At 46.7% G+C, this 25,951-nt stretch overlaps 1 protein-coding gene and 1 long non-coding RNA gene across 3 annotated transcripts; one reads left to right on the top strand and one right to left on the bottom strand.

Moving 5' to 3' along the window:
- Positions 1-1,402: 1,402 nt before the first annotated feature.
- LOC308574153 (matrix metalloproteinase-17-like) lies at positions 1,403-25,288 on the bottom strand. Its single transcript, XM_081171686.1, has 11 exons — positions 25,097-25,288; positions 22,128-22,582; positions 19,290-19,422; positions 16,478-16,655; positions 15,215-15,498; positions 13,938-14,114; positions 9,493-9,583; positions 7,405-7,487; positions 5,249-5,401; positions 3,590-3,847; positions 1,403-2,018 (listed from the first exon to the last, which is right to left on the bottom strand). Exons 2-11 carry the CDS (start codon positions 22,317-22,319, stop codon positions 1,720-1,722), a joined length of 1,848 nt encoding a protein of 615 aa, XP_081027812.1. The 5' UTR covers positions 22,320-22,582; positions 25,097-25,288; the 3' UTR covers positions 1,403-1,719.
- On the top strand, positions 8,136-23,870 carry LOC308574261. 2 transcript variants are annotated; one of them, XR_014002404.1, is made up of 4 exons: positions 8,136-8,563; positions 8,769-8,818; positions 9,465-9,631; positions 23,582-23,870. It is a non-coding gene; the product is annotated as an uncharacterized lncRNA (long non-coding RNA). The 2 variants fall into 2 exon arrangements; XR_014002403.1 differs by having other exon boundaries at positions 8,136-8,818.
- Positions 25,289-25,951: the final 663 nt, after the last annotated feature.

Raw genomic sequence — 25,951 nt, forward strand, 5'->3', positions numbered from 1 at the left:
TCTGGGTTAGCGGAGTCTGTAACCTGAAGCGAATGTAACCTGAAGCATCTGTAACCCGAGGTACCACTGTACAAGAAAGGTGAGCAACGGGCAAGCTGGGGGTATCTACAGAGAGCACGTCTCTGTGTGTTTCAGGTGGAGGGGATTGGACACCAGATCTACATCCTCTTAAAAGCGGTTCTTAAAAGTCTCAATTTACAACAGAGTCTGGAACGCCTAGTGACTCGGGTGCTGAATAGCTTTCCCTCCCTTTGGGATTCCTGTTTCAAAAACAGCAAATCCTGCACACACACACTCCCCTCACCCCTCCTCGCCTTAGGCAGCCCTATTCTTTTCAACAGAGTCTCTGTGGTTTTCAGCCTACAATGAGGCTTTGTCAGTCAGCCCGGCAGGCCCCGGCAAGCGGTTCTGAATCATTCCACAGCTGCGCTAATGGCCCAACCACAGGAAGAGGCTGCCGACGAGCTGCTCCTTGGAGTGAAAAGTGACTCATGGTTTCCTTTCCAAAACAACAAATTCTGTCCCCGGTGCCAGTGGCTCACAGTGAAGCGCTTGGGGGCGAAGGCATCATCAGAAGGAGGCCACCTTTTTGCCTTTTGACATACAAAAAAATTCTGCGAAAGACTAGCTAGGGGTGGTCATCTTCAAGCTCTAAGGGCTCCTCCACACAACCTGGTTTGCTTTCACAAAGCTTCTATAGCCAATCTTTATTGAGTATTTGTTCTGATTTGCTTATGGGGCGTTAATATGTCAATAAGCATTCGCCCTGTATTCACCCCGCTTTGCTCACGGGATGTTTAAAAGTCTTCCCATTAATTATTTTTTCACCCCCCTTTCCCAACTGCTTTCCAAACTGCTTTGATGTGTTGTTTTAAAGCGGATATGTTGCAGACAGGCAACAGAGCAAACTTTAATCCAGTTTATTTGAGCAAACGTAAATTTCCCAGTTATGCTCTTGAATCCTCGTCCCCAGCAAAATATTGACAGTCTACAGGGGTCAGCCTAGGAAGGTAGCCCATCTAGGAGAACTCTGGTCCTAAACTTCCACTGCCTTGGGGGACATCTTTGGGAGGGGGAAACCCTACACAAATACAGAGTGGAGTCCCAAAGATGGCTGCATGGCGCCTTGCATGCCTCCTTTCGGCAACTCCCGCAGCCCAAATTGGTGCCAAACATATTGCTCTGCTTTCCTTTGGACCACATCAGCTAGGCTGGGGTGGGGCCTTCTCATCTGGGACAGCCCAGGGCCTCCATACATACTGCCCTGACTTGTGCCTTGGGGAGGTCACTTTGGTGCTGCTAACATAGAGGTTTGACTTCACCCTGGAAGCTCACTCCGCTGTCTCTTGAGACAGACAGATGTCAACACTGCAGGCGTTGCACTGCAGCCGTTGCACTGCAGGCGTTCCATAGGACACTCCTGGATCCTGAAAAACCTTTTGCACTGTGTCCCCTTTCCTGCTGCATTTGCACCAAAGGATTCCTGTTTGAAGAATTTCCTTTAACCATAGGCAGAGCCACTGCCCCTATCACTGAAGGACTGTGATCTGATCCTTGCATCCAAGTTGCTTCCCCGCATCGTGCTTTGCTGGGGATGTCTCTCCCTCTCCTCTCTTTCTTCATATTCTTTTCCTTCCCTCCCAATGTGGCAATTGGGGTTGGTGCTGCCGAGGATCCTTGTGGAGCAAAGTGGTGGCCAGGCAAGGTTCTGTGTCCTTCCTAGGCAAATCCTTGCAGTGCCAGGAGAGCCACCACCAGGCAGCTGAGGAAGCCCCACGATGTCACACGAAAGGCAGAGCAAAAGCACACACATCGTTCCACCTCGAGCTGTGGACCCCGCAAATCCGGCCGGTGTTCGGCTCCTGATGCAGGGCTGGTAGGCAGGCTCCGGGGAGGGTACAGTTCTCCTGTGCAATCCAGCCAGTCCTTAGCTATGGATCGAGGGAAGCCAGTCTGGGGCTTGAGGTTGTGTGGCTCAAACTTCCAGTACTCCCTGCCCTTAAAGGCATACAGTGTTCCTGCAACAAGACAAAAAGGGGCATCAGCAACAAATAAGCGGGATATTTAAGAGGACAGGACAAAGGGTCCCGCCAGACAGGGTTTCTGTTTTTTGTGGGTTGTATTCTGCAACATAGGGATACGGGTGGCACTGTGGGTTAAACCACAGAGCCTAGGGCTTGCCAATCAGAAGGTCGACAGTTCGAATCCCCACGAAGGGGTGAGCTCCCGTTGCTCGGTCCCTGCTCCTGCCAACCTAGCAGTTCGAAAGCACCTCAAAGTGCAAGTAGATAAATAGGTACCGCTCCGGCGGGAAGGTAAATGGCGTTTCCGTGCGCTGCTCTGGTTCGCCAGAAGCGGCTTAGTCATGCTGGCCACATGACCCGGAAGCTATACGCCGGCTCCCTCAGCCAATAAAGCGAGATGAGCACCGCAACCCCAGAGTCGGCCACGACTGGACCTAATGGTCAGGGGTCCCTTTACCTTTACCTATTCTGCAACATGTCATTGACGCGATAATAATGCATTAGCAGCAGATTGATCATTCCACTTCCTTAGTTGTTCTGTGCTGCTTTGGCCATGCTATTGCATTATTATCAGAACGTGTTTCCACCATTTGGGAGCCACTAGACAGGACTGCAGGCAACTCCAGTCAAATGCAGAGAAAAATTAAGTACAAGCTAGTACTTTCCAAAAAACAATCCCAGAGTCTTTTCTGATGTGGATAATACAGACTGAAATTCGCAGGTGTCAAAAAAGGTTATTTATGTATGCCATTGCTGTGGCCCGTGTTTTGTTAGCCCAAAAATGGAAAACAGGCAAGGTCCCGACTAAAGAAGAATGGCAACTTAAGCTGATGGAATATGTGCAGAATATAGAAAAAGAGAACAAGAAGAACATACGTTTAGAGAAGATTGGAAAATGTTTATTGAATATATGGGAGGAATTTGTGCACACTTGGAAACATTGGGAATTAAGATAAATTCAACAGTGTAAATAAGCTTTGGTGGGTGTAATAATGGAATACTGAATGGTTTAGTTTATGTAAAATATGCAGGGATTTGTGATTATGCAGAATGAACCATGGAAAGAGAAGAACGGAAATCATTTATATTTTAAGGAAGTGTAAATGAGTATTCTAAATTGTAAAACAGAAAATTTAATAAAAATTACCGTATTTTCCCGTGTATAAGACTCCCCCGTGTATAAGACACCCCTTATTTTGGGAGACTCAAATTTAAGAAAAAGGGGGGGGGGAGATGGCACAGAGTTGTTGAGCTTCTTTTGGGGAGGATTGCCAAAAATCGCTTCCCTGCATGCGTTGCAAAATCCGCCTCTCATCTGTCCCATCGCCAGCAAAAGCTGCCAATCACCCGCCCAATTGCTGCAGCATCAGCCAAGCAACACCAGCCATTGACGCAGCAACCAATAACACGCACAATATCCGCTGACAGCCATGGCAGCAAGCAATCAAACACCCACACTATGTATAAGACGGCCTCCCCACTTTTTAGCATAATTTTGAAAGAAAAAAAACCTAATCTTATACACGGAAAAGTACAGTATATATATAAATTAAGTACAAGCTCACCATCGTTCTCACTCAGCACAGCATCTACGGAGGCGGGGAAGTGTTCCCAGGGTTCTCTGTGGATGGGGAATTCTTCTTCCATATGCGCTGTGGCTTCATCATAGCACCAGTGCAGATCTCCCTTGAAGAAATAGGTTTTCCTGTCAACAGGCCACGAGAAAGCACCATCGATGCCCCCCTGGGGCAGTCCAAAGTCTGTGACAGGGCGGGGGTAGCCCTCTTCCACACCGTTGTCCTTAAATACCCAGTACAGAGGTCCTTCAGCAGGGGAGAGAAAGAGAGGACATCAATAGCAAGGCAGTGTTGTGTAGTGGCTAGTGTGTTGACCTAGGGGACAAGGGCTGAAATCCCCACCTACCTATGAAGCTCATAGAGTGAGTTTGGGCCAGTCCATCTCTTTCAACCTAACCTACCTCACAGTGTTGTTGTGAGGATGGAGGGAGGAGAACCACATACAGCCCCTTGAGCTGCTTGACGAAAGCATGGGATGTAAAGGGAATACATAAATAATTTTTTTTTGAATGTCCCAGCAAACACAACAAGTTGTAGTGTCTCAAAAACTAACAATTTTGTTACGGCAAATCCAGCTCTCATCAGTTGGAAACAGGATGTGAGATGGACCTAGGTTTTTTTAATGGTTTTCTATTAAATTTTCTGTTTTACAATTACAGATAAATATTTTACATCTTAAGATGTCAATGACTTCCCTTCTCTTTCCATTGATCATTTTACATATCTCATATCCCTGAATATTTTACAAAAACTATACCAATTGGTTTTCCATTATTGCATCCATCAAAACTTATTTATTCTGTTGAATTATCTTAACGATGCCAGTGTTTTCAGCTGTACACAATTTCCCCCCACATATGCCATAAACCTTTTTCAATCTTCTCTAAATGTATGTTCTTCTTGGTCTCTTACTCTATATGTTAAGTTTGCAAGTTGTGCATATTCTGTCAACTTAACTTGCCAATCTTCTTTGGTTGGGACCTTGCTCATTTTCCATTTTGGGGATAACAAAACATGGGCCGCAGTTGTTGCATACATAAATAATCTTATCTGACACCTGGGAATTTCAGTCTGAGTTATCCCCAGCAGAAAGGACTCTGGGTTTTTTTGGGAAAATACTTTTAAACATTTTTCTCAATTCATTATAAATCATTTCCCAATACTCTTTTACCCTTTTACACATCCACCACATATGAAGGAATGTTCCCTCCACCTCTCTACACTTCCAGCACTTATCTGATTCTGTCTTGTAAATCTTAGCAAGCCCACTCGGAGTCAAATACCATCTGTCAATCATGTTCAGGTAGTTCTCCTTCAAAGAATTACTTGCTCTAGGACAGGCATGTCCAACAGGTAGATCGCGATCTACTGGTAGATCGCGGGGTGTTCATGGTAGATCCTGGTTGAGCAATTTCATTACAGAAAAGCAGAAAAGGAAAAAAACCCAAATCTCCACAACTTTGGCTTCCTAAAATCACTGCCAGTTTTTTTACGACAATGAGTAGATCACTGCCAATTTTTTTACATTGTGAGTAGATCGCAGTCTATTGGGAGATGGACGTCCCTGCTCTAGGAGATGGACCTAGTTTGGACTTGCTTATGCAAGCCAGCCCACTTGCCTCGCACACAGGAACACCCACCCCTTACCGCTGAAGAAGAGGATGCGATGATCTATGTGTCTCTCATAAACGGCGTCTACTTTGCGCAGCGTGGAAGGGAGGCCTCGCCAGAAGCCGCTGATCAAGGCTGGGCGCAGAGAAGTGAGGTGACGACCTTGAGTCAGGCGCCAGAAGTACTGACCTGCCATATGGTGGGGGGGGGTGGGGTAGGAAAAATACAACGTCACATCCCAGCTAGGAGAAGCAGCTTGATATCTCTTGGTCACTCTGCAACATGACAGAATGTTGCGAGCTGACCTACCACTATTCCAAGCACTCTGTCATAAACACACACCATTCTCACTGCTACAGATTGTGAGAGAGCAGGTATGATTTCCTCTGACATAACACACTGTCAGTTTGCATTTCTTAGTGCAGAAATTATTGATCTGATGTGTAGAGATCTTTCCTATTCTAATTAATTCAAGAGGGTTCTGGAAGCTTCTGTGTGTGGCAGAAACAAGCAGAAGGTTCATGATGTTTGGGTTATTCCTTCTAAGAAGCTGAGTACCGCTGGCTTAAACTGGTTCTGTTATCTCTTCTGTCTGTCAGCGGTCTCAACCTGTGAGTCCCCAGATATTGTTGGACTACAACTCCCATCACCCCTGAGCTCTGGCCTTGCTAGCTAGGGGTGATGGGAGTTGTGGTCCAACAACATCTGGGGACCCACAGGTTGAGAAAGGCTGGTCTAAGTCATGCTGACTATAATAGTAAGGCCAGAAGAAGCCTAGTTTTCACTTTTCTCTTTCTACCTCTTTTCCTTTCTGGTGTGGTGTTCTGCATATAGTATGCTTAGTGTTAAGTTTTAGTCTTATGATAAGTTATTTACGTTTAAGTTAAGTCTGCTGCAACTGGACTTCTTATGGACAGTGCCAATCCTGAATGTATTGTATTTGTGACCATTATGTTCACTTGCCTTCAGTAGCAGTAAAGCTCTGCTGGATGAAATACAACTGCCTCTGGTCATGCAACGTGTTTAAGTTTTTACTCTGCTAACTATATGTTGGAGTTCTGCTCTGGATCATATTGAGTAGAATTACATGACATACAGTACACATCTTTACTGGGAGAAGAGTCTCTTGTTCCAACTCGATGATTCGATGTGCCCAGGGCAAGGAAAGGCACGACCCATCCATGCTTTTCATAAAGAGCAGGAGCATCAGAATGCACCTTGCATACATTGGTCCATTTAGCTTAGTTCCGCCTATCTCTGGGGTAGCCATAAAAGATGCCCTCCATATCATAGAATCGTAGAGCTGGAAGGGCCCATTTGCAAGGCCTGTTGTTGAGCTATTGGTCACACGCTCCCAGAAGTTGCAACAGGCATGCCAAGTAAGAGATGGGGCAGACCCCCAAAAAATAAAATTCATTGAAGGGGCCAGGCCCCCTCAAAGTTCCACGGCAGCCATACACACATGGCACAGGGCATGCTCACGTCATGCACGCAAGCTATGGAGCACCCATGCAACACAGGAGCATGCCTGCCCCGTTGTGTGCACAAGTAGGTAAGGTAAATGTAAAGGACCCCTGGGCAGTTAAGTCCAGTCAAAGGCAACTATGGGGTTGTGGCGCTCATCTCGCTTTCAGGCCGAGGGAGCCGGCATTTGTCCGCAGACAATTTTCCGGGTCATGTGGCCAGCATGACTAAACCGCTTCTGATGCAATGAGACACCATGACGGAAGCCAGAGCGCACAGAAACGCCATTTATCTTCCCGTCACAGTGGTACCTATTTATCTACTTGCACTGGTGTGCTTTCGAACTGCTAGGTTGGCAGGAGCAGGGACCGAGCAACGGGAGCTCACCCCGTCACGGGGATTCAAACCGCTGACCTTCTGATCGGCAAGTCCTCGGCTCTGTGGTTTAACCCACAGCGCCACCCATGTCCCTTCAAAGGCCATACTCATTGGGGCTGTTGGGCCCCGGAGTCCAGCAATATCACATTGGCTCCAGAGTTTGCTGACTGAGGTTGGCTCTCAAAGATTTCAGACAGGATTCTTTTCCTGCCGGCCCTGACGTTGCCAGGTTTTGAATTTGGGGCTTTCTTCTTCTTCTTTTGCATGCAAAGCAAGCGTGTTCTGATACCAATCAGCTACTGCTGGAAGAAATGGCTTCACAGAACAAGGTCATAGAAAACGCCACAGACCTTTGAAAAAGAACGTTTCACCTCTGATCTGAGTGACAGCGTCAATGTTGGAGGCGCAGCGATCGGGGAATTCCTTCCCGGACCTGAAACGAAGAAGTGGGGGGAAGGCAGAGATGTGACTCCTCAGTGCGGTGTTTTTAAGTTTATCTTCAAGGAGGAAAAGTTGGCCTCTCCTTATCCATTCATGTTCACATCCCTCCAGTGGGCAATAGGACCTCAAGGGGTATACATTGTTCTTCCCCGTTTAATAATAATAATAATAATAATAATAATAATAATAATAATAATTTATTATTTGTACCCCGCCCATCTGGCTGGGTTTCCCCAGCCACTCTGGGCGGCTTCCAACAAAGATGAAAAATACACTAAAATGTCACATATTAAAAACTTCCCTGAACAGGGCTGCCTTCAGATGTCTTCTGAATGTCAGGTAGTTCTTTATCGCTTTGACATCTGATGGGAGGGTTTCCACAGGGTGGGCGCCACTACCGAGAAGGCCCTCTGCCTAGTTCCCTGTAGCTTTGCTTCTCACAGGGAGGGAACCGCCAGAAGGCCCTCAGAGCTGGACCTCAGTGTCCGGGCAGAACGATGGGGGTGGAGACGCTCCTTCAGATATACTCCTTCAGATATACTTATTATCCTCACAATAACCCTGCAAGGGAGGTTAGGCTGACAGAAAGTGATCCCCACATGGATTTTCACCCCGCACGCTTAATTTTTTTTTTAAAAAATTCAGGCCAAGAAAGAATTTGGGGCAATAAAAAGGGATGCAGCAACATCTTGATCTTCCAAACCGCAGAGCTATGAAAGGAATGCTGATCTACCGAAGCGAGCCGGTCAGTGAATCAATACAGCAGTTTTGAAGGGAAGAGGGTAGATTTGCACCCTCCCACAGTCCAGATGTACTGATGACTCTGCCATGCCTGTTTACACCAAAGTTAGCAGTGACCATGGGGTCAACACAGGGGCTGCAGAGCATGTGCAAAAGGCATAAAGCTGCAATGGCACATATGGACAAATCCAGAATTTGAAAGGTGCCCAGTTGATCATCTTCCCAGACCCCCGGTCTACTGAGAGGAGCCTAGGAAGTTGCCCGTACACAACACCATACTGTAGGAAACAAGAATTATTCCACTGGGGAAAGCTACAGACTATTAAGGTTATTTTCGAAACAAAAAAAAAACAAGTATAAAGCCTGGGTTCTCTTTTGTTAATGGGTATGATTTTGAGCTCCATAAAACCCTCAGACAGGAGGAAGATTTATGATGCAGAATTCTCTGTTAACACAAGAAACGGGAAGATGCTTACCCAATGAAAAACATTGCAATGCCTATTTCTATTTTTATATGCCATGTGCTCAACAGACAGCAGTCCGACATTTTACACAGTAAACCTAGTGGGCAGAGCAACAAATGTGAGTTTAACTTTTGTACAAAGTATTGGTGTGTGTGTGTGTGTACAGTGGAACCTCGGTTTTCTAACATAATCCGTTCCAGAAGACCATTTGAGTTCCGAAACATTCGAAAACTCAATATGGAAGTCTCAAAACAGAAAAATTAACACGAAAAACCCAATACGGAAGCCACCTCGGAAGTTCGATTTCCGAAGCGCTATAAAAAATGGAAGCATTTATTTCTGGGTTTACGGCGTGAGGTTCCACTGTGTGTGTGTGTTTTGTGTGTGTGTGTGTGTGTGTGTGTGTGTGTGTGTGTGTCGCCAGCACAGCAGCTGAATTATTGTGTGTGAATGAGGGCCAGAAATCAATTAGGGAGCTATACTTGGGTTGCAAGTTAGCCATACATGTTTTATATGTAGTTCATGTTGCTGAAATACAACTCAGTGCCTGCAAGCACGGCCAATGGCCAAGAATGATGGACACTGCAACTCAGCCACATCTGGGGGGGGCCCAAAGGCTCCCCACACCTGCTCTGTGCCATCATTTGCCGCATCATACTCAATACTGCAGATGTATAGCTGCTGGGAACAACAACTCCGGCGTCGAGTGGGGTCCAGTGCATGCATATGCGGTAAAGAACCCTTTGTCTATCCCTTTCCCCAAGGTATGTGGTAGAAAGGGCCCTTTCTAACCTGAGGGCAGGGAAGTCGTGCGGCAAGGAGAGAAGATCTGGGAGCAGCGAGGTTACCTCTGGCTTCTCTGTAGAATGAAGAACTCGACTTCCTGAAAGAGAGAAAGAAAGAAAGAGAAAGATAACATGGATGTGCAAACGTAAATACACAATTTGCTTGCTTGCTTATTTATTTCCCAGCACAATTCAAAGTGTTGGTGCTGACCTTTAAAGCCCTAAACGGCCTTGGCCCAGTATACCTGAAGGAGCGTCTCCACCCCCATCATTCTGCCCAGACACTGAGGTCCAGTGCCAAGGGCCTTCTGGCAGTTCCCTCGCTGTGAGAAGCCAAGTTACAGGGAACCAGGCAGAGGGCCTTCTCGGTAGTGGCACCCGCCCTGTGGAACGCCCTCCCACCAGATGTCAAAGAGAACAACAACTACCAGACTTTTAGAAGATATCTGAAGGCAGCCCTGTTTAGGGAAGCTTTTAATGTTTGATGCATTACTCTATTTTAATATTTTGTTGGAAGCTGCCCAGAGTGGCTGAGGAAGCCCAGCCAGATGGGCGGGGTATAAATAATAAATTATTTTATTTTATTTTATTTTATTTATTTATTATGGCATCTTCTATCCCACCTTTACTCCAAGGGGGTCAGAGTGCCATGCATCCCCCCCCCAGCTCCATATGATCTTCACAACAACCCTGTGAGTTAGTTTGGGCTGAGTGTTGGCAGCTGGCCTGAGGGCACCCAGCAAGCTTCATAACCAAGCTTACCACTACAGTGGTGCCCCGCAAGACGAATGCCTCGCAAGACGGAAAACTCGCTAGACGAAAGAGTTTTCCGTTTTGGAGGTGCTTCGCAAAACGAATCTCCTATGGGCTTGCTTCGCAAGACGACAATGTCTTGCGAGTTCCTGCTGGTTTTTTTTCCTCCCCCCCCCTTTTTTCTAAGCCGCTAAGCCACTTATCTGCTGATCCGATCAGAAGATAAGCCGCTAAATCCGCTAAAGCGCTAATAGCGCTAAGCCGCTTATCAGCTGATCCGATCAGAAGATAAGCCGCTAAAAGCCGCTAATAGCGCTAAGCCGCTTATCAGCTGATCCGATCAGCAGATAAGCCGCTAAAAGCCTCTAAAAGCCGCTAATAGCGCTAATCCGCTAATCCTCCAATGGGCTTGCTTTGCAGGACGAAAAAAACCGCTAGACAAAGAGAATCACAGAACGGATTCTTTTCGTCTTGCAAGGCACCACTGTACACCAAACTGGAGTGAGGGGTTTCTGGAGTGGGTAGCCCACATCCTGAGCTGCATGCAGGCCCTTGGCCTAATATCATGTGATCTGGCACCCTCCAGATGTTTTGGACAACAAGTCCCATCAGCCAGCACAGCACTGGAAAACATACAGAAACCTTTAGATCAGGCTTCCTCAACCTCGGCCCTCCAGATGTTTTGCGACTACAATTCCCATCATTCCTGACACTGATCCTGCTAGTTAGGGATCATGGGAGTTGTAGGCCAAAAACATCTGGAGGGCCGAGATGGAGGAAGCCTGCTTTAGAGGGCATCAGGTTGGCAAAGGTTGAATTCTGCAGTTCTGCGGAGCTTTAAATATCACCTGCTCTAGCATTGCTCATCATCGGCTATGGCTTGTGATTTGCTTATTTATTGTCCAAACTCAGACTGCTTTCAGTCTGCATCTCAAAATGTGAGGGATCGCTTTGTTTTGTTTGGGAATATAAGGCTGGTTGCAGCATTAACAGTTATGAATTTATCACAGGGTGGTTTCAGAGGTGCTTTTACCAGGCACACCCAAAGTACGTATTATCTGCTGGTACACAGCCCCATTCTGTAATAGCCAAAAAAATTCGAAATGATGTTTAGAAGGATGTTATGCTGGAAAAATATGTGTAAAACTAATAAAAAAATATTTATTAAATAAAAAATAAAAATGGAAAGTGTAATGCTGGTAGACAACAAAAGAGGTTTAAAGACTCTCTCAAGGCAAATTTTAAAAAATGTAGTATAAACACCGACAACTAGGAAACACTGGCCTGCAACTGCTCCAGTTGGAGAACAGCCTTTACCAAAGGTGTCATGGGCTTTGAAGATGCTCAAACTCAGGACAAAAGGGAGAAACATGCTAGGAGGAAGGCACACTTGGCAAATCCACACCATGATCAACTCCTGCCTGGAAACCTATGTCCCCACTGTGGAAGGATGTGTGGATCCAGAATTGGCCTCCACAATCACTTACGGACTCACTGTTAAGGCCGTGTTTATGGAAGACAATCTTACTCGACTACGAATGATCGCCAAAGAAGAAGAAGATACAGCCAAAGTAAAAATATCCCATTTCATCTGCCAGAGTACGAGAAGTTGACTCTGGAATACAAGGACGGCTCTGCTTTTTCACATCCCTAAAGACGTCTTTGCAAAAGCCCAAGGATTTCATTTTCCAAACCAGATTTGGGACTAGTTTTTCCCAGCCTGCACATGTTTTTCTGCAACTCACCGAAGGAGCTGTCAGGATTCTCTGGCTATAGAAGGACAGACTGGGCAATCCTAACAGGCCTTTCCATGGATCTTAGGAAAAAACGGTAAGTCTATTAATCTAAATTCTCTGTTAAGAATTTGCCCAGCTGGAGCAAATATGGGCATACAGTTTGACGGATCAGAGATGTGCAAGATTAACACTCTTTGGCCCTAATCCTCTTTAAGAGGCCTATTTGACCTGCTACAATATGTTATCTAGAGAAGGGGAGGACAGGCTTCAGTCCAGTGAGATCTGTTTTGTTTCTTCCCAGAACCCCAAGATGTACTGTATTTATTTTAGGTAAATATACTGCTCAGTTACTGAAGTCTCTGTCAGGAGCTTGTCCTACACTCGAGTAGGACCCCGGCAGAGACACATGCCCGACTGGCATGTTCCCTCCCTCCTGGTCGATTGTTCGGGAGCTTCAAAAGCTTTCTTCTGCCCGAACATCACAGTGACCAATGCCAACAGACACTGGCACACTTAGGGATCCACAGAGTTTGTGCAGCTTGCGTAACAGACCTCAACAACTCAGCATTTTGGCTAATCTACTTTATTTACATATAAACATACACAGAGCACTTAAACATGGCTCCCTCTTTCTCTAGCATCAGACAGTAAAGAGAAAAAACAAGGGACAATTGTCCCACTTCACGGAACACAGTAACACAAACATCCTGTCTCTGTCACTTCCCACTCTGTGGAGTCAAAACAAATATCATCATGTGAAAGACAACAATCCCATGACTGCAATCACAGAGCAGGAATTCTAACAGACTCTAAGCGGTGTACATAGACATGCATTGGTGAGTGCTGGGGGTACCCAGACACACCATAATGTTTCAAAAAGCCAGGGGTCATGGCAAGGAGGAGATAGTGTCAAAGGGCAACCCACCCCCATCAGTGGTCGTGACCTGCAGGGAAGCAGCAGTGGGGGAGAGATGAAGGGAGGAGGAAGGAAGCAGACATGAGAGAGACGTACGCAGAATAAAAAGGCTGGAATGGATCTGCAGCTTCTGCCTCTGTCTGCTTCTGCAAGCAGCAGTGGGAAGATTTGCGCCAGTGCTGGCAGTGAAGGATGAAGAAGAAGAAGTCAGGACTCAGCTACAATGGCAAAGAAAAAACGCTTTATATGCTCTGTTTATGCATTCTAACACTGTGACACCAGATGGCGCTGTGGAGGTCTGTTTTTGCTAACTCAATTTCCCCTACGAAGTTTACAACGTGTTTAACTGAAATGCTTCTTTGATTTGTCTAGATCCAGCCTCATCCTCCAGGACGAGGGCTGGATCTTTGGCAAGTAAACTGAAAAATCACGGTTTTGGGGCATTTTTGTGAACAACTTAGGGGTTTGTCAAAAAAAAGCTGAACAACCTTCGAGTTTTCAAAAATTAAAAAAAAAACTTTAAAAAACTTCTAGGGTGTCCTGGTTGTTTTTACTTTTTAAAAAATATGGCAACCCTATCCAGAACAGGCGGATGAAGACATCTGTTTTGATCAATTTGGGTAAGCTTGTTATCTAGTTAAAGGTAAAGATCGTGAAAATTAACTGTACCTTTGTATACTTCTAGTTATCATTACAGAGATGTTAGGAGACCCTTGCCTACACAAGTCCCAGAGATTGATTGTTAAACCACTTTGGAAATTGCAGCTCTGCGAGGGGAACAACTCTCAGTACCCTTAACAAACTACAGTTCCCATGATTCTTTGGAAGAAGCTACGGCTGTTAAAGCAGTATCGTAGTGTTTTAAATGTGTGGTGCAAATGTGGCCTTTGTCACAAAATGCTCAGCAACCGGGAGTCAGGAATCCTTGCCAATCTACTACAAATCACCCAGAGACCTCTCAGTAGGTCCCAATGATCTAGAGAGACTTAGATAAAGTCCTCCCTAGAGTAGGTCCATGCTGCTCAGCAATCCACCCACTGCACATACCATAAAGCTTCTGTATCTCAGTCCGGTCATCCGCTTGCAGCTGGTATTGCAGTGGGTCTCCCACTGGTCCCTGGTAGTAGGGGCGCATGATCGAATGCTTGGAGGGTGAATGTGCCAGTCCAAGGCTATGGCCAAACTCGTGAACTGCCACAGCAAATAGGTCGGTGCCAAAGTCATCTGCCAAAAGAAGAGCGTGACTTATCGGGAGAATCACAAACACATTGCCAGGGCAAACCAACCACAGAATAACATTTGTAAAAAACAACAACCCATTCTTTGAGGAATTATAGGGACAGAACTACCTAAAATGTATAGAAACTTTTTCATGTATGCAACTACAGCGGCAAGAATGTTACTTGCCCAAATATGGAAAGAAGCAGAAGTCCCAGCAAAGGAAGAATGGATACAAAAACTTATGGAATATTCAGAAATCGCAAAACTTACTGGAAGAATAAGAAATCAAGATAACAAACTTTTTATAAAAGAATGGAAATAGTATAATGAATATTTACAAACCTTCCCCTGTGCTAGAAGGAATCTGAGCCTTGAAAAGCACATAGGGCTGAAAGAGGAAGCTCTCTGTGATTTCGAGGAAGGAAAAGGTAACCGTCACTGCTAAGAGGGTGGTGGGGAAGGGGCTCAGAGTCCTCACAAGCACCAGTGGAAGACCTGAAGGGTCCCAGACAGGTGCAAAACAATCAAGAGCAGATGAACTGCTGAAAATGTGCCTACAGAGCAAATGGTGCAAGGAAGCCTTCATCAACCTTCCCAGTGCAACAGACATCAAACTCTGCTATCACTTCAGCACCGAATTAAATACCCAGGCATTTTAAGTGATTCTACGTGGATGACTATTTCTCCAGCTCTAGGGCCACATTCTAAAAGGGTGTTGGATGTCAATAAGATCAACCAAAGGCCTGGTTAAAGAGGAACGTTTTTGCCTGGTGCCTAAAGGTGTATAATGAAGGCGCCAGGCGAACTTCCCTGGGGAGAGCATTCCACAGACGGGGAGCCACTGCAAAGAAGGCCCGTCTCATGATGTTACGATGATGTCCACTGATGATCAGTGCTGGCAAAGCCCAGTGCAAAGTACTTTGTAAGCCTCAACCATCAAGTGGATAGTGACTAAATATCCCAAAAGGAAATTGGGAAGACAAATCCCTCTTCTAGTTGTGGCAGTGGCCCTGCCTCCATTGCCACTGTTTCCCTTCTCTTCATGGTGAAATGCACCTTGACTCTTCCATCCCCAACCCACCATGCAAAGAAAGCCAAGTCACCTGGTGAACGGAACGTCCATTCCTCATCGCCATCAAAGTGGACGTTGCCAGCCCTCTGAGGGTCTCCAGGAAAGAAGGCATGAGCGACCATTCCACCCGGCCCATCGAAAGGGTAGCCATCGCGGTGGTCCAGGCGGAGGAACTCCACAGAGATGTCAGCCGTGTGGCTGCCCACCTCGTGAAAGTTCAAGGGTGTAGCTTCACTCCATACCTTCAAGGCATAATACATCAATACTCGCATGGTCTCTCGGCTGAGGCGGGCTTCCCGTGGGTAGGTCTTCACTCTATGTTGGAGACAATGTACAGATGGGAAGCAACCAGATCCCTCACCTCTTTGGCCTGGACCAGACACAGAATGGAAGGTGAGGAGACCCTTATTGGATCAAATCAAAAACTCGTCTAAGGGAAGGTCCATTGGTGAAGGCCCATCGCAGAGATCTCCTCCTGACCCCCTCACAGCTCAAAAAAAAAATGATTTGCAAGGAGTCTGTAATCCAATATTTGTTGAGGGATGATACTTCCGAAACTACCAAGATTGTTTTGGAGTACTTAGCCGAGATCTTGAAAAGCTAAAGTTGCCTGATTTATTCGATGGTTGCTATTTAGTCTTTGATATATTGTATGTATTTGGATTATTAATGAATTTGGATGACTTTGTATGATTTTATGATTTTGCTGTTTTAACTTCAGCCAATAAAGGCTAGTTACAAGTTACAAGTGAAGGCCCACATAGCGACCTGATAGTGTCAGGCTTTGGGGAGTTAGATCCCTCCCACTACCTTCAATGCCCACCAGGTCTTGGGAGAAGGGGGTCAGGAATACTTTCCAAAGACACTGAGTCTGTCAGCTTTCTCTCCCCCTTGGTGCTTCTTCTTCCTGCTGTTCCTCTTCCAACATTTCCCAGCTTCTGAACTACAGTATGCCCTTCTGCAAACAACTATTCTAAATCTATACTGTCCTCCTGTTCTCAGGAAGGTTCAGGAGAAGGGGGAGGCGGTCGCCACCATTTCTCCTCAGTTCAGCCCAACAGGTAGACTATCTAGCATGCAGAAACCCTTTCTTTGTTTTCACGTTTGTCATGCACCACCAGCTTGCTTCATCTTTCAGGCATACTGAAACAAGGATGGGGACCTTGAAGCCTTCCAGATATTGCTGGGTTTCTATCAGCCTCTGCCAGGGCTGATGGGAGACACAGTGCAACAACAATTACTAGTGGGAAATGGAGCAAATAAATACATTGGAAACAACAATGCCGACACCTACTTCCAGGAAATGTTCCGCTTCGTCCAAACTGAGCCTGCGCTCCGCTTGCTCCGACTCTTCCTTCTCTTCCGCCTTTTCCTGCTCCTGCTCCTCCGCAGAGGAAGCTTTTCTGGGAAGGTGCTGATAACGTCGGGAAGTGAACAGCGGGGCATTCGGATCAGAGCCAACGTGGCATCATCTGTTTGAGTTCAAGGGAAATAGAAACAAGGGAGGGCTCTGTAGTATGGTGCCATGAACGAGGACAACACACACACACAAAAACTTTGAGTAGGTACCAATCTAAATATAGATGGTTGCTGTTGTTTTGTGCCCCCTGGGCTTGGTGCCCTATGTAGGGGAATCATCCACGCCACCCTAAATCCGGTGCTGATCGAAATGTAGCTCAGAGTGTAGGACATCTGCAGTGCATGCAGAAGGTCCAAGGGTCAATCTCCAGGCAGGGCTAGGAGAGACTTCTCTCTGGAATCCTGGATAGTTGCTATCAGTCAATATAGACAAGTTAGATGGACCAATAGTCTGACTGTGGTGGCCTAGGACTCGGGCTTGGACTCAGAACCAGAAGAGACTCAGTCTGCACCAGATCCTTCGCCTCAGGCATCATCTGAACCAAGTCTGGGGCCTGGTCCTGAAGAGTCCCAGTCTGAACAGGTTCCCCTACAACAAACACCAGCTGGGCCGAGTCAGGGGCCTGAGCCTGCCCTGGCTCCAGATGCGGGGATTACCTCGTTGCCTCCAGCTGGACCATCACTTACATCTGCTCCACTACCGGTTGGGTCAGGGGAGGCTGAGGTGGCCCCTGGGTCTAGTAACTCACCGACGTCTCCCGAGCTGCAGAGACTAAGGTCTGAGACAAGGAGAGACCTGAGTACTCACAGGAGGAGTGCTCGCCTTCGGGCGAAACAGGGAGGTGAGCCGCCGGGGGATCAGGACCGGCTGCTACCCTGATAAAGATAAAAGACTGTCGGACCCCACCCCAGGTTGCGGGAGCAACATTGCTGTATGCTAGATGCTCCCTGAGATCCTGTACCTGTCCTTGCCTGGTTTCCTGCCTCGTGTCCTGCCTTGGCTCTGTCGGACTAACTCCTAGCGGAAGCTTCGGATTCTGTTCCGGTCCTGGACCACGTTTCACGGGTTACCCCCGGGCCCAGCAGTAGAAGCTTCCTATGTTCCTAGTCCAGAATCTTGCCTCCCTCAAGTTTAGGGGTCACCAATATGGTGCCATCCAGATGTTAATAGACTACAGCTCCCATCATGCATATGTACATACGGCTGGGGCAGTTGGGAATGCACTCATCAGGAGGTCTCCATGCTGCCTGCCTGAGCCTAGTTTTTACCAAGGTAGTGAATCAGTGCCTGAGACTTACGGTACCACATCAGACTGCAAGCGAATGCTCACAGTTACATTTTGGGACCGATGAGTATTTGTTGTGTGCACACCCATGTAAAATCTGAAGTGGCTCAACCCGGGCACAGAGTTGGCTTGCATGCAGACGTTGAACCATAATTAAAACATAAACTGTGGTTTAAGGCAAATTACGGGTGTGCTCATACAGTGTGCTCAAACACAGCTCATTTTGCTCCCATAGTCTGGTGTCTTCTGGTATCCAAATCTGGGCTTGTTTCCTCCAAACAAGCCGCAAACAATAAGCCAAGAACAAAACTTGCGTTCCAGCCATGGTTTGTTTGGAGGGGAACAGACCACAAGTCTGGATTTGTATGCCATGATATTTAAGATTCTGGTCATCTCTGAAAGCCCTCTGAAACTCATCAATTCAACTTGGCCTCAGACTTGGAATAACAGTGGAAAACTATGTGTAGTTTTATTCAAACAGGGTTAGGCAGCATGGTTTGGGACTACAATTCCCACCAGCCCCAGACAGAAGGCCAATGGTCAGGGATGATGGAAGCTGTAGTCCCAAAAGTTGGTGGGCCAGGAATCACATTTACGCCTGCCTTAGAAGATTAGAGGTTTTGTTTTTTGGGGGGGTGCATATTCTGACCCCCACCCCCTGGAATTCTACTTTAGTCTAGCCTTTCTGAGCATAAATCCTGGTCTTATCTGTACTTGGATCAATTCCAGACTCAAGAGATTACATCTGCAAAGCTCACTTATTCGGGATACAACTGGAGATTTTTGGAATCCAGCTTTAGAGCTGTTCATTATCTATCTGTTTGTTTATAAACAACAGAAAAGTTTTCTGGGCAACTATTTATCTATATAATAGAACAGAATGATTGAATAGAATTATAGAGTTGGAAGGGACCACAAGGGTCATTAAGTCCAATGCTCAAATATTTTGTCCAATGTGGGGCTTGAACACACAACCCTGGAATTAAAAGTCTCATGCTCCACTGACTGAGCTATCCCAGTTGGGAGATCGCTCAATCAATCAATCAATGACTATAAATAACAAACTATAAAGCAGAGAATAAAATCAGGGTAACGAAATCACACAGCAACCCCAGGAAACAATGAAAACTGATTTTAGATTTTAAAATTAGGAATTTAAAAGGGCTGGGCTGGGAGGGAGGTCTTAATCTCCTACCCGAAAGACCATAAAGTAGGTGCCAAAGAAGGAGCCAGTCCAAGTCCGTGCAATGCAGAAATATTTTACCCAATGCGGGGTTCGAACAACCAAGGGGGGACTCACAACCAAGAGTCTCATGCTCTACTGAAACTTCACATACTGGCCAGCATGCTGGTACGAGCTACAAGGTTAGTGCTTCAATACAAGTCTGGCGTGAACATAGCCGGTGAGAAATAACAGGAACTAGAATTCTTAAGAGTTGCTTTTTAAAAATAGAACTATACCTGGAATCCCAGTCTCCGCAATGCCTGCAAAACGTTGCATTACACGAATGGCACTGGTTACTGCCTCCCAAGTCTGCAACTGGCCTGTTACGGGATCCGCTGGAGGAAGGTATCCATACTGGGTCAGCCACTCCTAGGGGAAAACACAATAGGTAAAGATCTCTGGTCAATGTAGCTTTCTCACCTTTCTTTCCAAGATCTCAAATCCTCTAACCATCCTTTCTCAACCTGTGGGCCCCCAGATGTTCTTGAACTACAACTCCCATCACTAGCTAGCAAGGCCAGAGCTCAGGGATGATGGGAGTTGTAGTCCAACAACATCTGGGGACGCACAGGTTGAGAACCACTGCGTGCCAAAGTCCTGTCCCTTTGTGTTAGTTGTCTGATTCACGGATTCATTTGCCGGGAGCTGAAATCAATAGTCATGTCATCCCTGCCCATTGGCCAAGAAGGCCGAGGCTGATGGGAGTTGTAGTCCCAAATATCTGGAGGGGACCAAGTCAGAAAAGGCTAGAATACACCAGGCAAAAAAAAAAAAAAAAGACCTGTCAAATTGAGCATCCTGTTCTCAAAGCGGCCAGCTATGGGAAGCCCAGAAAGTACCACATTCCAGTCTTTTAGGAAGGCTTTGAAGACTTCTCTGTTTCAAGTGGTTCTGCCCATTGATACCTATTTTGCTATGATGCCCTTTGACAAGAGTTGGATTTGTGGAAAATAAATTTCATAGTATCTGCTGAATGTGTATTTTATTACTCCTGGGTGGCAGCAGCAGAGCATATGCCCGCGCTGCCCAGGGCGGGAGTGCTCCCGAGGGGGGGTGCAGCGCGGAAGGTGCCCTCCCAGGCACGGGATAGCTGCTTGGGTGCATGGAGTGGCGTGTGTGCCCTGCAGCCAGGGGCGGAGCGAGCTGCCCATGGGGGTGGAGCGAGCCGCCAATGGCGGACATTCAGCGCGCTGCCCGCCTGCGACTCCCAAGCCGTCAAAACAAAGGGGGAAGGGGAGAGTGCAGCCAACAAAGTGGTGCAGCTCCCCCCTTCCCCCGATGACTCGGGGTAGGCTTGAGAGTTGCACACCAAATGTCACCCCCCTCAGCGAAGACACCCGGGGCGGTATGCCCCCACCACCATCCCTTCCTCCGCCCCTGCTGGGTTGTTGGTTTTTGTGTGTGTGTTTTTGTGTAGAAGGCTTCCTTTTTTAGCAATCTGGAAGGCGGCAACACGAGAACGGGGCCTTCTCTGCAGTGGCTCCCCGCCTGTGGAATGTTCTCCCCAGGGAAGTTATCCTGGTGCCTTCATTATACACCTTTAGGCACCAGGCAGAAACGTTCCTTTTTTAAGCAGGCCTTTGGTTGATCTGATTGACATCCTATGCCCTTTTAAAATGTGGCTCTTTTGGGGGAGGGCGGAGCAGCTGTTATTGGGTTGTTGTTTTTATTTTGATTATATATATTGTGGGTTTTATGTTGATCTTTTCTGTGAACTGCCCTGAGACCTCTGGGTATAGGGCGGTATATAAATTCAATAAACCATAATCATAATCTTGTCATATATATGTATATAAACACTGATGTACAGTGGTGCCTCGCAAGATGAAATTAATTCGTTCTGCGAGTTTTTTCGTCTAGCGAATTTTTCGTCTTGCGAAGCATGGTGTCGGAAAAGTTTTGGAAAAGCTTCAAAAATCACCAAAAACCTCAAAAAAGGCTACCACACCGCGTTCTATGAGTTGCTCCTCGAAGTCAAGTCGCAACTTATTAACGGTGTTAAGAAAAAGGAAACAAACTTGCAAGACGTTTTCGTCTTGCGAAGCAAGCCCATAGGGAAATTCGTCTTGCGAAGCAGCTCAAAAACCGCGAAACCCTTTCGTCTAGCGAGCTTTTCGTCTTGCGGGCCATTCGTCTTGCGGGGCACCATAGTATTTTGATTCATAAACTACTACGTAAGTCACCTTGAGATAGGGCTGCCATACATCCGGGTTTTCCCGGACATGTCCTCTTTTGGGTGGCCAGCATGCCTCTCCCAATGGATTTTTGTATTTTGTAATTATTTTTATTTGTAAAATTTTTGGGTGGGGAGAGGGGTGGCCAGTAGTATTTTCGGCGACCACCAGGCCTTCCACAGCCCTCCGTGGGCAATGCTAGGTCCAGTGGAGTCTCCAGAGGGCTTTCCTGGCACAGTCTTCCCGGGGCCGCTCAGCCTCTCATCTTTCAGAGGGTAGGAGACCAAAGAGGGGAGGGGAGGAGGTGGTGAGCAGGCGGGCGAGAGGGAGGGAGGGGTCATTGGCAGGGAGGGGCAATCAAGGGAGCTGCAGGGTGGTGGGGAGGTGCCCCAAACTTGTCCGGGTTTTGGGGCTCCGGATTATTGGAACCCTACTGTTATGTACTGAAGTTCTCACCCTGGGCCAGCAGGGGGATACTGTAGATAGTTTTCACTCAGGTCCACATATGCAAATAAGGAATTGAAAGTGACGTTCAGTGATTGGATAGTTACAGAAAGTTGTTACTGTTGCTTTGTAGTGGAGCTCTATATAAGCAGGTTGGCTGAACCCTTTAGTTCAGTTCTGTTCTGCGCCTGTGAATAAACAAGAGCTGTTTGAAGAATCGCTGTGTCGTCTGATATGTTCACCCACAACCTAACACCTACCTTGAGAGGGTTTACTTGGAAAAGCAGGGAGTGCATGTTTTAAAATAATCAGTAATCAATCGGCTTTCAGTCTGTTGCACAAATTTCCGTTCGAGCAAATGTTGCATTGGATTCTTCGGTTGCTGCACAACCTTAAAACTCACGCTAGCTGGCAGAATTATTGGATCTGGGGTACCATACTCCAGGAACAACTTACCACAATCTCTCCGCTCTCATCAGTGGGAGTGGGCCCGGGATGGGCAAAGGATGGCAAAGCCAGAAGCAGCAGCAGCAGGAGCAGAACCAAGAACCCAGGGAAAGGTAACAGCTTTGTCTCCTGCCTGCACTCCAGCTGACAGCGTTGCTTCATGGGACGTTTCTTGGGCAAATGCCCTTTCCCAGTCTCCATCCAGCTAGCAAAACACGGTGCTTTGAGTAGTCTCCCCCAGCTCTCCAATTCTCCCAAGTCTAAAATGAACGGCTCCAAAAGCAGCCTTCACAATCCAGCCAATCTTGCTGATTTTGTTTGAAAGGCCTTGCCGTCAGCTCCGATTCCAGGCTGGGGATCTAGGAAAGCTGCCGTTTCGTTCCTGGGGGTGGGACGTGGGCAAAAATGCATTTCTTCAGCTGCAAACATCACCTCCCACGCCAGAGCCTCAATGGTGGAAATGGCTGAAACAGAGAGAGGTCAGAGTCTTCCTATGGAATCGTTCAACAAGTAAACCAAACTAGGCGATGTACCGTATTTTTTGCGCCATAACACTCACTTTTTTCCTCCTAAAAAGTAAGGGGAAATGTCTGTGTGTGTTATGGAGGGAATGCCTACGGGTGGCATGCCTACGGATTTTCCTCCTCTAAAAACTATGCGTGTGTTATGGTCGGGTGCGTGTTATAGAGCGAAAAATATGGTACTTCTTTCTAGCAATTAACATCAACATTTCCAAACTCATCCCTGCATCCCCATCCTTTCTCAAAGGAGCCCAGGGCAGCAAATACATGATTCTCACCTTTATCTTCACAACTAGTGGCGTGAGGAAGTGTGGAATGCAAAGTAAAAAAAGGCTTGTCCACACTCCCATTTTTTCCATCATTTTCCCCTGGTAAAACCTGCTCCTTACCTCTGAATCTGAGCAAATTGATATTTGCTCTGGTTCAGCAGTAGCTATAGAGTGGGTTTTCCCAGGGGAAGCAAAGAGGCAAACAGAAAACCACTCAGACCTATGATTTTTAGGTACAGGACCAGTGTGGATGAAATCAAAATGATCTTCATGGAAGGCCTTGTGCGTTTTGAGAGCAGAGTGCTTAGTTTGGCTTGGACTGGGTAGCGTGTAGAGAAAGGGGAGATTTATAAGGGAAGAAAACTACAAGAGAGAAAGCTGCTGAACTGCAAGGAAATTTTAGTCAGAGGTGCCAGCACAGCTCTTAGCATATTATCCAGCAGCACTGGGACTTTTCACAGCATCCAGTAACAACACATGATAAAATATCAGGACTCGGTTACAACAAAATCCTTTGTGCTTTTCACACTCTCTTATGTCTACTAAATGTTGTTAGAACTAGCTTATTTTACAAAGCAACAATGTGCTCCTTAAAAAAAAATTTTTTTTTAAGGTTGCAAAAAAGAACTGCCAATAAACCTTCACTTTTGGTTTTATTTTGTTTTGTTTTTAGAGTTTGGGGAAGGTCCACAGTCAACAAGGACCGTATGAAGAGAGAGCAATTTGCTTTTGTCCTGTTCTGCCTGTTGCTGCCGTCGCACCAGCAAAGATGGACAAAGAGAAAACCGGAGACAAGGCAAACAGACTGAGCCTGGAGCCATGAGATTCAGGGTGTGGTGGGCAGGGAAGCTGAGACCCCTTCCTATCTGCGTGCCCACATGCTCCCAGGCAACCTGTTTACTGAGCATTCATCCTGATTTGTTTGCAGAGAGATTAGATGGCATTAAATAGTCAGGGAGCAATTGCTGTGATTTGTTTGTGGGGAGGTTAGATGAGATTGCGTCAAAGGAAGTGGTTTCCAACACAGTCCTGCGCATTTCCCCAACACCTTTCTTAAGTGTTAAAAAGTCCCGTCTTATGCGAAGCACATTTGTTGCACAATCCAAAAACCGAGCAATTTGAATTTGCTAGGATGTAATTGAATCCCACGACAAAAAAGCGAAAGTCTGAAAGTGCCCACACTGTGTCCGCAGAGTCGTACACACACAACTACACAAACACTTAAAGATTATGAGTGAATGAATTGTTAGACTCTGCACAGTCTATGCCAGTCCCAAAAAAAACAGGTGAATTGATCCTTGGCAGAAACTGCAAAAGAACTGTTTGCCCGCCTACCAATCCTTGCCATTTCTGCTCCCCAACTACAAGAAAACAGAACTAGAGGCCACACACAGACACCTAGTTTGTCCCTGTAGCTTTTAGCAATGGGTGGGCAAAGCACCCCTGATTTCAGAGACTGAGCACTGGGGCAGCCAGCATGGAGTCCTCAAGATGTTGTTGGACCACAGCTGCCATCATCTCTGACCACTGGCTGTGCAGAGTGGGGCTAATGGGAGCTAGAGTAAGGCAACAATATCTGAACAGCTCTCCTCTAGCTGCCCCTGGTTTTTTCCCTCTCTGGGATTACAGGTACCTGCTGTTGTTTCAGTGGGTCATCGCCATTCTGAAACAATCATCCCTGTTCATAAAGGCCAGAAATTCCAGTGCAGATTCATGGACCATGCATCTAGGAGATCTAAAGAGGAGTCCCTGTCGCTATCTGTCTGCCTCTGTTTCCTATCTGAAAAACAGCAACATGGCTGATTTCACAGGCTTGTTGCAAAGGCAAACCTATTGAGACTTTTACATATATAGTAGTTGTTGTTTTTAATATACACAGGGGCTCGCCTCATTCATTAGAGATTGGTACACACCCTGCCAATACTCTTAAGGAACTGTCTATTAGAGAGGGATGTTTCTCCTCCACCTTGACCAGAAATATCACTCCTGCTATTGGGTGTGTGACTATCATTTCCCAAGAAGTAAAACAGCCATTCAGTCTCATCAACCCCCTTCCCTCATCCCCACAGAATTCGCTTTCCTCTCTTTCTGTCTTCTCCGGCTTCCAATTCGCCTCTTCCAACTGGAAGCACTTGGGGATTTGCAGGAGTTACCATCTTAAGATCCTAAAACGGGAGCTCTTACTCACGTGTTCAGAAGTGCCAACACGCTCCCCTCCTCCTGACTGGTCCCCCAAGAAGAACTTTGCTCCAATTCCGCTCTGCCTTCAGTGGAGGGAATCTGCCGGCTGATGCTCTCTGGAACAGGGCTGCTCAAACCACCCATTCCTAGCGTGGGGCTAAATCTCAGCAGCTGAGACCCCTCCCCATCCAATCCCACTCCATCCAAGCCAAGCCCAGCTAGCTCTGCAGAGACTGTGGCGGCGGCTGTAATCTGCTTTGCACAACTTAATAAACAGCTGCAAGCATCTCCTGCCTTTGCACTTAACTATTATTGCCTCTGGCTGCTGACTCCCTCCCTCGCCCTCTTTCGGGGTTTTTTTTTATGCTTCCTTAATAGCCTAGAGATGGGATGCTGGAAGATTTCAGAGGAAGCGTATTTCAGATTAATATTGTCAGGGGCTATTTTCATGTTCTGTTCCTTGTGGTTATTTAAATGGTCAAGTATTTTATGAATGGAAATGAATGGACACAGAGAGAGGGGTGAGTATTCTGAATGCTCTGCATCCTGGAAGGATGCAGTTAATCATTAAAAAGAAAAAAGAAAAAGATCTTCTGTGATCTTGTTGAGATTTTTGTTCGGAAAAGCTACTCCCTCCCAAATTTGCCGATCCTCAAACCTTGAGAAATAGGAAGCCTCTCTCCCCAAACACGCCCCACTCATTTGGAAACTCAGATGAGAAAGCAGATCCCAATCACAGTGTAATCCAATGGTTAGGGCTGATGGGGGTGTGTGACTACAACCTCCATCAGGCCTAACCACTGGGCATGCTGGCTTAGGCTGATGGGAGGTGGGAGTCCAGCATCCTTGAGAAGGCTAACCG

The sequence above is a fragment of the Podarcis bocagei genome (assembly GCF_964188305.1).
Source record: "Podarcis bocagei genome assembly, chromosome: 15".
NCBI lineage: Eukaryota > Metazoa > Chordata > Lepidosauria > Squamata > Lacertidae > Podarcis > Podarcis bocagei.